At 47.2% G+C, this 12,948-nt stretch overlaps 1 protein-coding gene across 1 annotated transcript in view; it reads left to right on the top strand.

The window, feature by feature from the left end:
• CDCP1 (CUB domain containing protein 1) overlaps positions 1–9,539 on the top strand; it is a 56,640-nt gene extending 47,101 nt beyond the window's left edge. Inside the window, exons 7-9 of the mRNA XM_059939415.1 lie at positions 575–940; positions 2,973–3,060; positions 5,690–9,539. Coding sequence (XP_059795398.1) covers positions 575–940; positions 2,973–3,060; positions 5,690–6,119 — 884 coding nt within the window. The 3' untranslated portion in view covers positions 6,120–9,539. The remainder of the gene's footprint in view (positions 1–574; positions 941–2,972; positions 3,061–5,689) is intronic.
• The last annotated feature ends 3,409 nt before the right edge of the window (positions 9,540–12,948 follow it).

The following is a 12,948-nucleotide window of genomic DNA, read 5'->3' as shown; positions in this document are numbered from 1 at the left end:
AAGGAGTGGATTAGTTGACATGTCAGAGACCCTTTCAACTTTGCAATTCTAGAATTCTTCCCAGAACCTGAAGTTTTCTAAATCTCCAAAATAGAAATCAGTTTACACCAGTCCCGCCATGGAGCAGGGCGTTAGATAGATGCTAGCCCCATTGAGGGCATCTCTGAAAGGAAGCTGAGACAACCACCAGTTTGGCAAACTGGCTTGTTTTGTGTTTGTTTGTTTGGTTGGTTGTTTGGTTGGTTTTTTCAAAAGGCCCGAGAACCTAATCTGAGACTCTCTTCCTTTGCTGACCAATATGGTAGCCACTGGCCTCATGTGGCAATTTAAATTTAAATTAATAGTAAACAAAATTAAAAATTCAGTTCTTCAGTCACACCAAGCACATTCCAAGTCTTCAACAGACACATGCGGCTGTGGCTACTCTCTTAGCCAGTGCAGATCCAGAGCCTCTCCATCATGGCAGGAAGCTCTGTAGTCTGGACGGTGTGGCAACATCTCCTCCGCCCTCCTATTCTCTCCATCTTGATTGAGTGAAACAACTTCTGCGTGGATTCTCTTCCTTTTCCTGCAGAGGAAGGTGTTTTCACAGTGACCCTGGACACGAAAAGCAAGGTCTACCTGAGGACCCCTAACTGGGACAGGGGCCTACCATCCCTCACCTCCGTGTCCTGGAACATAAGCGTGCCCCAAGACCAGGTGGCCTGCCTGACCTTCCTCAAAGAGCGAACGGGCCTGGTCTGCCAGACAGGGCGTGCGTTCATGATCATCCAGGAGCAGCGGGCCCACACCGAGGAGATCTTCAGCCTGGAGGAGGAGGTGCTGCCCAAGCCAAGCTTCCACTATCACAGCTTCTGGGTCAACATCTCCAACTGCAGCCCCATGAGCAGGAAGCAGCTGGACCTGCTTTTCTGGGTCTCGCTTACCCCAAGGACCATGGGTAAGGTCTTTCGGGGCTGGTGGATAGCAGTTGGTAGTTGAGGGATCAGGAGCAAGACTGGAAGGCAAGTCAGAAAGCATGGATTTGAGTCCTGGCTGTCCATGTATCAGTCAGCTATTGTGTCAATAATACTGCATAACAAACCACCCCAGAACTCAGTGGCTTAAAACAGCCATTTGTTATTGCTCACATGTTGGCTGGGCAGTTCTGAGCTGGGCTTGTCAGGGTTCATTCACTCAAGCACCTGTGGGCAGCTGCAGGTTGGCTAGAGGACTTTGTCAATCTTGGCCGGGCACTCTCACATGTCTGGGGCCCAGCCAAGATCAGCCATGTTAACTGGGATTCCTTGACTCTCCTCAGCATGGTCTCTTATCCTCCAAACTGGGGCCTGTTCTCATGGCAGAGGCAGAGAGATCCAAGAGAGGCTGGGGGAAGCATGCAAGGTCTCCTGACGATTAGGTTAAGAACTCATACCCTGTCCCTTTGACAGCATTGGTTTGGTCAGCCCAGATTCAAGGGGTGGACAGGTGGACTCCATCTCTTGATGGGAGGAGCTGCAGGATCACACAGTAAATAAAGGACATGGGTGAGGGCAGGGGGAGAATTAGGGCATTTTGGTAGTCAGTCTACTATTAACCTTTCTGACATAGGGGAAGTCTCTTTACTCCTCTGATCTTCCTCTGCAGAGAATAGATGATTGTAACTACCCCATAAAATTATCACTGGGGATTCAGTGTTGGTGATTAAACTGTGAGGACCTGAAAAGTGTGACACAGATACATGATGCTGGCATTTTTTATTTAGTCCAGTGAAACATTAGAATCCTTGAATGTCCTCAGTCGTGGGCCTCAGAGCCATGATGAGGATTTTGCCTTTATGTCCGAAGTGGTTGTATCCACTGAAGAGTTTCAGGCAATCTGTGGTGGGGCCATGTTAGCCCTTGATTCCAAGATAGTCACAGAGCACCACAGAGTGTTGGAACCATGGAGGTTTTTTTCCCCAGCCCCTTCCCTTTTTGGTGGTCAGATAGACTGTGTGTCCACCCAATGCCACACAGGTGGTTAGCAGCAAGAGAACCGACGGGGACCAGAAGCCACAAGTGAAAAGCTCTCTCACGCTCTCAGATTAGCTCCTGAGTTTTCTTCCTCTCTTACATTCATTTTCTGTCATTTATTTCTAGTCCTGTTTTCTCACAGTCTCACCTTTTGTTTTCTTATTGAACAAGCCAGAAATTCTAAATCCCGGTTTGGTGCAGGGCTCTCTCTCTCTGATTTATTTTCTTTTTCCTTTGTACAACTGTAGGAGAAGGACAGCACACATGAAACAACCCTCTCCTTAACTCCTTCACCTCTGACTTTTGACTCCCTGCTTTCTTCTACACTCCCTGCTCTTCTCTCCTCCAGAATGGGCTGCGGCAGTCAGGGGAGCACAGCTGGGATAGGCCAGGAGTAGCCTTTGGAGTAGATCTGGTAGGTCCCCCAGTTTGTTTTATCTTTCACTGCATAACAAACTCTTCCAAGATTTAGTGGCTTAGACAATAACCGTTTTTTTTTGCTCACAATTCCATGGGTCAGGAATTTGGATGGGGCACAGCAGGTGGCTCATCTCTGCTCTAAGATATTGGGGACCTCAGCCAGATGCCTTGAATAGCTAGAGGGGGGCTGGGATGGTTCACCTTTGCTCACTTTCAAGGCTGGGAGCCTTGGTTTGTTTTCCTCGTGGAGTCTCCACATGGCTACTTGGGCTTCCTCACAGCATGGTGGTCTCAGCATAGTCAGGCTTCTTACATGGTGGCTGGCTTTTCCTCAGGAAGTGCAGGAAGCTGCCAGGTTTCTAAAAGGTTAGGTCCACACCAGCACAGCCCATATTCAAGAGGAAAGGAAGCAGATTCCCCTTAAAGTGAGGAGCAGCATGTGCATATGGGGAGGGAAGGAATGGATGGTAGCCATCTTTGAAGACTGTCTACTGGAGTTCATCACCAGCCTGATACCAAGTGTCTCCCCATCTCCCTCCCTTGTGTCTCTGCTCACAGACCTGACTGTCATCATCCTCGCGGTGGTGGGAGGTGGCGCCTTACTGCTGTTTGCCCTCGGACTCATCGTTTGCTTTGTGAAAAAGAAGTAGGTGGAATTTCTCAAACTGTCTTCACCTGAGCTGACACCTCCTTACAGCACACAGACCAGAGCTGTCATTAATTATTGACTTTTTTCTTGCTTTCCATTTTCCCCGCAAAGATCAATGTTAAATAATATTGCCGGGGCGGGGGTGGGGGGAGGTACTTCCCTGGCGGTCCAGTGGTTAAGACTCCATGTTTCCAGTGCAGGGGGCACTGGTTCAATCCCTGGTTGGGGAACTAAGGTCCCATGTGCTATGCAGTGCGGCCAAAAAAATAAATATTGCAGGGGGTGAATTCCCTGGCAGTCCAGCAATTAGGACTCCAAGCTTTCACTGCCGAGGGTGCGGGTTGGATCCCTGTTTGGGGAACTAAGATCCTGCAAGCCGCCTGGCATGGCCAAAAAAAAAAAAGTGGAAAATAAATAATATTGCTGGATGTGAATTATGCTTGGAGGGGGAAAATATCCCCTACCTAGTAGGAAAACAAAATACACATGCGGTGACATTTTAGCCTGCAGTTTTACACAGCTGCCTCAGCACAAGTCCCCTGTGAATCATTTAGTGTCTGCTCATTAGACTGTGGTCCTCACAGGGGTGATCTTGGCAGGAAAACGCTCACGTAGACCCTGCCAGACCAGGCCTGTGAATCCTCTCCCCCCGTCACCTTGAGGAAAACACACTCACACTGCCCAGCTTGTTCTCCTCCAGTTTCTTAAACAAACTGTCTGTTTTATGCTTGTTTATTGGCCTCCAGACAAGCACCAAAAAGCCAGCCCTGTGGGCAAGAGGAAGGAAGACCCAGTTAACTGACTCAGTCTCACCTTCCACCCCCTCAGGATAACAGCTTCTGTTTTATGAGAGGAAAGTGTTGACCTTTTTAGACAGAGTGCATGCCGCTGCCAGATTTCATCAGTTCTGCTCATATTTCTAATTAAAGCCATGGGGGTGGGGGGAATCTATTTCCCTTAGCAAAAAACTAAAAAAAAATTTTTTTTATTAACTGGGGCCATGTGCAAACAATTGAAATTGCTGATTTGAAATGTCTCTGCTGATGAGGATGGGTTGGCAGGTTCAGGGGGAGGCGTCTTCTCTGTGAAATGGGATTGCACACATCTCACGTGAGGGAAAAGGACTTCTTTTATTAAAGAGACATCATTGTATCATTCCTCTCAGGAAACTTTCCTGTCTGGGTGCACAGTATGTTCCACCCAGATGAGAAAGCATGGCATTAACACTGGGCCCCAGCTTCCTCATCAGGAGGGAATTGGATGAGGGGAGGGGCCAGCACTTGCCTCCATCCCTAAAGTGCCCCAGTCCCGGCCTGGGAATTACCAGCCACTGCCTTGCTGTGGGGGAGGCCACTGGCTGGCAGGTTTGCATAAGGCTTGTCTGTCCCCAAGTTGGGTTGGGAGGGAGGACGGGTTCCTGCTGTGAGAAGGAGGGCAGACAGTGCCGTTGAACTTGGTCATTAAGCATGTATTTCCTGAGGGTCTCCTGGGCCCTAGGAACCAGGAGAGGTGCTGGGGATACACAAGACCCAGTCTTTTCTCCTGCCGTCTATGGGGGCAGAGGGACTAAAGAAGCAGGCAAATAAGGAGGCGGTGTCAGGACAGTGTGAGAAGAGCTTGGTAGGGACAAGCAAGGCACTGTAGGAGCACGTGGGCGGAGCATTGCTACAAGGCTTCAGGCTGGAGGCCTTGCAGCCTGTCATCCTGGCCAGGGAACCCAGTGTTACAAGCTACATGTACTAGATTTATTTTTATCTCAGAAAAGTATAGGTTCACAATTAGTGAACCGCCAGCCATGCATTATGTGGTCCATTATGCTAATTGAGCTACTGTCCTCCATTTGAATCCCTGGTCGGCTAAAAAGTCAGCATCCCCTGCTTTTCACTGGTGGAGATGGAGGGTGAGGCTTTGTTTTCCGAGGCAGGGAGTGCAAATGCCCATCCATGTCCAATACCAAAGAACATTACAAACCAAGCATTAATGGTGTTAGGGAGGAACCCGGGCACCCGAGCCTGACTTTTGTCTTCTTTGTAGCTCTTTCCTCTTTTGGAGGTTTCTGCTGAAGGGACTGGATCCCTCTACTGATGCTGAGTCCTACTGTCCCCAACTCCAGCTGAAAACTAAGACACAACCTTCCATCCTGAGTGTCGTATGCTATCATTTAGAAGCTAGATGGTCGTAGTTTGTGCTCATGCAAAAGTGAGATGAAGCGTTAGCTACAGGAAAGAACTCAGAGAGTCATAGAAGGTTGGCCTAGGCACACCCGTGCTTGATGTGGTTGGTTTGGGACACCACCTGTCTCTGCTAGGAAAGAGAGGTTGTCAGATGTCTCTACCTTTGGATACCATGCAGGTATCAAAACAAACTCAGGCACAGAGGGTGTTAACAGTGCCCTCTCTAAACCACTCTCTGCTCCTATTTCCACCTTAAAAACTGGAGACAGAAGCTGGTCCCTTTCTAAATGTTCGCTGAGGACAGCAGTTTCAGTTTCAAATGCTAAGCTATTTGAGGGACTTGGGGGAGACCCGGTCAGAACTCTGAATGATCTTCATTCCAGTAGGGATGTACAGTTGGTGAGCCTCTAAGATCGTTTTCTTCCTGACTTCTGTCTTGTTCCCTTCCTCAGTAGGAAAAAGAAGATCAACAAGGGCCCAGCTGTAGGTATCTACAATGGTAACGTCAATACCCAGATGCCGATGCAGCCAAAAATCTTTCAGAAAAGACAGACGGACGACTCCCACGTGTATGCCGTCATCGATGACACCATGGTGTATGGGCATCTGCTGCAGGATTCCAAAGGGTCCTTCCTCCAGCCAGAGGTGGACACCTACCGGCCCTTCCAGGGCCCCACAGGGGACTGCCCTCCCTCCCCACCCCCCATATGCTCCAGGGCTCCAACTGCAAAGTTGACCGAAGATGAGCCATCCTCTGGCTTCCTTTCTGAGTCTGAGAGCGAATCGTACACCTTCTCCCACCCCAAAGACAGGAATATAAGCAATGGGAACACAGACCTTCCCTTGCTAGAAACCTACGAGACCATGGAGCCTGGGGAGTAACTTGGACCCACCCCGAAGACTCCACATAAAGCAGGGCACTGAGATGCCCTTTAGGGTTCCCACCCAGAAATCCCGAAGAAGAGGAATTGTGTGGAAGGGTAGCAGGAGGTTTTTCTGGATGCCACCAACTTCTGATTTCCAAGTGGACTCATTCCAATGCTGAGACATTGAAAATGATGAATTGTGATCTGGATACAATCATCACGGTGAATGTCCTTCTGAACTCAGGTTGGGTTGTAACCAGTCCATAATGAGAGGGGAGAGGCTGAATCACGCAGGACAGGGATACAGTGAGCCCTGGATTTGTATTTGCATTTGGATTTAGACTTCTTCAGGTTGACAGTGCCAACCCCTAGGAGCCCACCGAGACCCTTGCTCTCACTGGGGTCCCCTGGATGGAAATGTCAGTGTGCTTTATTATTATTATTATTTATTTGGTGGTCCTGTGTATTTAAGAAGTCAAATGTATAGCCATGCAACTCTTTTCACCTGACATAGTGACAGCTCACGCTAACTGGTTAGATGGCTGGGTTTTGACTTCTGCTGACCACTAGATAAACATGTGCTTGTCCCCTGGGAGGTGGGAATAATTTGCAGTCTGCCCAGCCAGAAAAGGGTGTGTGTGAGGGTACTGCCGCACACCTGCTTTGATAAGAGACTTGCTGGTTCTCTCGCTCTGCGTGTGGTTATCCTACCATAGAAATCCATCTTGAGTCCCATTGTCCTTTGACCTAGAAATAAGAGAAATTTCCTGGAATTGCCATGTGTGGCTCTCCCAGCTGCAGCAATACTTTAGCATCTAAATAGAAATTTAGAGAGTATTTTCATCCTCTAAAAACATTGAAGGATACACCAAAGGGTGGCCACCTGTATTAGTTTCCTAATGCTACTGCAACAAATTACTGCAAGCATGGTGGCTTAAAAGAACACAAATTTCCTATCTTAGGGTTCTGGAGATCAGAAGTGCAGAATGGGCTTCACTGAGCTAAAATCCATGTGTCAGCAGAGCTGTGCTCCTTCTGGAGGCTCTAGGGGAGAATCCATCTCCTTGCCTTTTCCAGTTTGTAGAGGCTGCTCACATTCCTTGCCTCTGATGGTGGCAGTGTGACACTCTTGCTTCCCTCTTTTACTGACAAGGACCTTTCACTTATAAAGCCCAGCCGGATAATCCAGAATTATCTCCCCATCTCAAGATCTTTAATTACACTGAAAAGTCCCTTCTGCCCTGTAAGGTAACATATCCATAGGTGCTGGGGATTAGGACATGGACCATTATTCTGCCTACCACACCTTTCCTGCCCCTGCAGGAGAGACTGCAGAATGATCCAGACTACAGGTGTGTTTTGTTTGCCTGCACATCTTTTTAAAGAGTTAGTCACCAACATTTAAAATTATAAAATGTTTACATAAAAATCCAGATCAGAAGGTCTGGCCATGCTGGGGCTCACATTCTCACCGAGCAACAACCAGCTGGAGTTGAAACGCAGCTCATCTTTAGATGGGGCATCTGGTTCACCAGTTCACCGCAGGGCCCACCAACCCTGTCACCTCCCACACTGAGGCTGAGGGTCTGCTGCTATTGGTCAACGCCCTGCAGAGTTGCTTCTCTCATAATGAAATGGAAAGTTCAGGACTCATATCTCATATGAAATAAGAAGACAATTCTTGAGGCTGATGGGTGCTTCAGGAAAGTTTCTTTTACACACAGCCCACATCCATCATTTATACTAATTACCAGCCCAGCTCCTGTGGGCATTTGCCTTTGTGACCCCTGTTCTCATCCGGGAGGACAAGGATTGTGTTATGGCTTGTCAGTACAGTCCCAGGTCGATACTTCTGTGGCAAAACCTCCTTTAAAAAGTAGATGCAGGGGGACTTCCCTGGTGGCGCAGTGGATAAGACTGCGCTCCCAATGCAGGGGGCCTGGGTTCGATCCCTGGTCAGGGAACTAGATCCCACATGCATGCCACAATTAAGAACCGGCACAACCAAATAAACAAATATTTAAAAAAAAAAAAAAAAAGTAGATGCAGGGCTCCCCTGGTGGCGCAGTGGTTAAGAATCCGCCTGCCAATGCAGGGGACATGAGTTCGAGCCCTGGTCCAGGAGGATCCCACATGCCACAGAGCAACTAAGCCCAAGCGCCACAACTACTGAGCCTGCACTCTAGAGCCCGCGAGCCACAACTACTGAACCCGCGTGCCACAACTACTGAAGCCTATGCGCCCTAGAGCCCGTGCTCTGCAACAAGAGAAGCCACTGCAATGAGACGCCCGCGCACCATAACAAAGCGTAGCCCCCACTCGCCGTAACTAGAGAAAGCCCACGAGCAGCAACAAAGACCCAATGCAGCCAAAAATAAATAAATTAAAAAAAAAATAAAAGGAATTAACATTTTAAAAAAAAAGAAAAGTAGATGCAGGTCGTCGTGTTCAGTGACTTCACCTTGGAAATGCACTGCCCAGACTTGTCCACCTGCTACTTTGCCTCCATGAAAAGGAGTTTTGCAATCTCCTAAATGGTGTGTGTTCCAGGGTTTTTTTTAACTCTTTCCAGGAGGAAGAGTATGTTGGGGGTTTTAAAATTATGCCTTTGGTGCTGACAGTGACCTTTACTTCTGAAAGGCTGGCTCTGCCCAGGGACCCTCAGCCTCTTGACCTGAGATGCTGGCAAACACCCTCCAGGAAGGGCCAGAGGAGGGCTGTGCCTTCCTTCCCTCTGCTGAAATTGTATCAATATTTAAAATCATCGTTGGGGCTCTGGCCCTCCATTCTCTGCCTTCTCTGACCTCCTGGCCACTTCTGACAGTCACTCAGTCAGTGCTCTGAATCCCACCCTCAAAGCATGGCTGTCATCACACGTCACCTTTACTTACAAGGGCCCCACGTGGCCATTTTCTTTTAACCGAGAGCTGAAAACTCCAGGCCAAGTTGCTGTTTTCCTGAGACCTCAGGTGGATTTAATGTTTTCCAAAAACATGCCTCCTTGAAGGGGCCAGCCCGACATACCCCTGGCTCTTTCCTTTAAAGCCCAGGCCCCACTTCTGTAAAATATTTCAGGGTCGCTGAAAACCGAACACATTTGTTGAAGCCTAGCTTGTGCCAGCACAGTATCCTCCACGCTGGGTCTGCTGATGCCGGGCTGCCCTCACGCCCATCCTCTGTACCTGTGACAAAGCCCGACTCAGACAGGACTGGTTAATGCTGCAGTCATTTTGCACGGGAGGGGGATGTCTCAAGGAAGAGTCAAGGGAGAAAAGCGTAAGTCCATGGAACATAACCTGGGTCAAGGTTAGGACTGATTTGTGTGGATCTGCAATGCTTAACTCAAAATAATTTATTTGTTGTATATACTTTTGAGGCAGCGTTTTATTCATTTCCTACACTTTTTTAAATAAACAAATATACAGAAAAAAAGGCATCAGGTTGTTTAAATGCTTTGGCGACTTGTCCCCTGGTTCAGCTGAGGCCCTCATTTCCCAGGTTCAACATGGGCTCAGCAGATTCCATCTTCTTTATGGTCCAGCAAGCTGGACTCTGGGCTGCTGATGAGTGACTGAGAGGCCAGAGTTTGTTCTGTTCTGTTCTTGTTGAGGCAACCTGAGCCCCCTCTGTGTGACCCTCCCAATACCTGACCCCCACAGAGGCCACCCTTGCCACTGACTGCTCTACACCCAGTGCAGGTCACCAGCCACCAGAACAGAAGCAAAGGGAAGGCAGTGGGAGAGGGAAGCTCCAAGCGGGCCCCCACCGCCCACCATGCGCTTGGAGGGGAGACCCAAGTACACAGAGGAGACCGGGCGCTGCTGTGTAACAAACCACAGCAGACCTTAGTGACTTAAGAACAATCACATATTTTGCCACAAACCTACATTGAGCAGGGCTCAGCAGGGATGGCTTATCTCTGCTCCGTGTGGCCTCTCTGGGGCAGCTCAACTAGAATCCACTTTCAAAATGGTGCATCACACAGCCGGCAAGTTATTGCTGGCTGCCGGCTGGGAGCATTGATTCCTCATCATGTGGACCACTCACTCCACAGGGCTTTCTGGGCTCCTTCACAACACAGAGGCTGGCTTCCCAGGGCGAGTGTTCCCAGCATCAGGATGTCGGAGCCGCTAGTCCCTCGAGGCCTGGGCCTGGAAGCTGGCACAGTGTCACATCCATTCTAGCCTATGGGTGCGTCAGTCTCAGAGCCTCAGATTTAAGGGGATGCATATATCGCATCGTAAAAGAGCATTAAATTTGTAGAGAAGTGACAAGACAAAGGAAAAGTACTTTGAGCTTCTAGGAGTGAGTGGCAAATTGTGAAAAGGTAAATATATGGGGGGAGCTAATGGAAAATACGGGTTTTCGGAAGGTGTGTTGTATAGATTTCTCTGCTGTCGTCTCTGGGCTAAGAGTCTAGAGTTGTCTACTGAGCCTGCGCGTCTGGAGCCTGTGCTCCGCAACAAGAGAGGCTGCGATAGTGAGAGGCCCGCGCACCGCGATGAAGAGTGGCCCCCGCTTGCCACAACTAGAGAAAGCCCTCGCACAGAAACGAAGACCCAACGCAGCCATAAATAAATAAATAAAATTTAAAAAAAAAAAAAAAAAAGAGTCTAGAGTTGTCTCTGGTGATGAAGAATCAAACTGTCCTTCCCGGTAGAGAGGGAGAGGACAGAGAGTTTTTCTTGTGTCTGTTTCTTCTTAATTGGCTTCGGCTCAAAATAATCCTTACACCAGGCTTGCATATTTTGGGGTGGAATACTCTGAATCCCTCATTCTCCCATTTGAAACACAAGTTTCATATATTAAAAGTTGAGTTGGCAGCTGTGCAGAGAGATTTGGGTTAGAAGTAGTGAAATAAGAGATCTACAAAGGCAGAAGCAGCATAGATGGAACAAGGGGAAAAGAACAAATCTAAGTATATTGCCCCATATCTTACTGAATCAGTCTCTTAGACCTGGGAGTAAGTCACTCTGGTGAAACAGTTGTGTTTCATTTCAAGAAATGGTACTGCAGGTGGGAGCTGGGTGCCCACTTAAGTTAAGCCTCTATATAGTGTGAGCAATCAGGCACTTAATGAGGGACAATTCTATAGAAAATGAAGGGGGGAAAGGGCTAATGGTTAGAACAAACCATAACCTCAGTTTTTGAGTCCAGAAGGTAGTGAGAAGATTTCTAGATGTTGGGCTCAAAGCATTTATTTATTTATTTATTTATCTTGCAGTTTTATTGAGATAATAATTAACATACAACACTATATTAGTTTAAGGTACACAGCATAATGAATTGACTGACATACATCATGAAATGGTTACCACAATAAGTTTAGTGAACATCCATCATTTCATATATATACAAAATTAAACAAAATTTTTTTCTTGTGATGAGAACTCAGGATTTACTCTCTGAACTTTTGTATATAACATACAGCAGTGTTAAGTATATTAGTCATGTTGTACATTACACCCTAGTACTTATTTATCTTATAACTGGAAGTTTGCACCTTTTGATCACCTTCATCCAACTCCCCCTCCCCCACTCTCCTGCCTCGTTCCATAACTTTTTTTCTTTTTTTTAAACATCTTTATTGGAGTATAATTGCTTTATAATGTTGTATTAGTTTCTGCTGTATAAAAAAGTGAATCAGCTATACGTATACATATATCCCCATATCCCCTCCCTCTTGCGTCTCCCTCCCACCCTCCCTATCCCACCCCTCTAGGTGGTCACAAAGCACGGAGCTGATCTCCCTGTGCTATGCAGCTGCTTCCCACTAGCTATCTATTTTACATTTGGTAGTGTATATATGTCCATGCCACTCTCTCACTTCGTCCCAGCTTACCCTTCCCCCTCCCCGTGTCCTCAAGTCCATTCTCTACGTCTGCGTCTTTATTCCTGTCCTGCCCCTAGGTTCTTCAGAACCTTTTTTTTTTTTTTTAGATTCCATATATATGTGTTAGCATACGGCATTTGTTTTTCTCTTTCTGACTTACTTCACTCTGTATGACAGTCTCTAGGTCCATCCACCTCACTACAAATAAGTCAATTTTGTTTCTTTTTATGGCTGAGTAATATTCCATTGTATCTATATGCCCCATCTCAAAGCATTTTTAGATGGTGGAGTGAGAATAGCAGTGCCAAGCCAACGAATTTCCTAGTTTGCAATTTGAATGTCTGGTGCTAGCATCTACACCAGCGTCACAGTCACAGATATTTCTCAGTGCGGAGCCTGGAGGTGTCCAGCTGCACTTTGCAGGGTTTCTCCTCCTTCTGCTGCTCCTTCTCCTTTTTTTTAGGCAGTCCTGATACGGATCTGGGCAGCCAGGTTTTAGTTCTCAGTGGCACCAAGTTGGGAGGGGGAAAGAAAAAATGGAAATGTTAATTACTAAAAGGCACAAATGTTAGGAGCCAGTTTACAGAGGTCGAAAAGCTCAGAGACAGTGAGCATGGCTAGAATTTGACAGCCCACAAGAGTACACTATATTTTTTCTATTGACACATAGAATTTCTCTCTATAATTATCCCCATTTCTATCAAAGATAATCACTCTTTTGTTTGAAAAATAAATATAGTCTCATTAAATTTGGCTTAATCATTTACATAAGTGCAGCATGAGTAGTAACATTTATCCCCAGACTGAAGAGACCTCAGAATTACTAAGAGGCAGCTGTGAAGCACCAGCTGTGTGACCCTAACAGGCAACCTAACTTCTCTGAACCAAAATTTCCTCAACTGTAAAATGTGAATCCTAATACCTATTTAACAAAGGTGATTGCCAGGGTGGGGAGAGATGATGTATATGACAATGTCTGGATTTAGTAGCCACTCTTCATTACATCTGCATT

Source organism: Balaenoptera ricei, chromosome 11, assembly GCF_028023285.1.
Source record: "Balaenoptera ricei isolate mBalRic1 chromosome 11, mBalRic1.hap2, whole genome shotgun sequence".
Taxonomy (NCBI): domain Eukaryota; kingdom Metazoa; phylum Chordata; class Mammalia; order Artiodactyla; family Balaenopteridae; genus Balaenoptera; species Balaenoptera ricei.
This window is presented reverse-complemented; position numbering and strand designations above follow the sequence as displayed.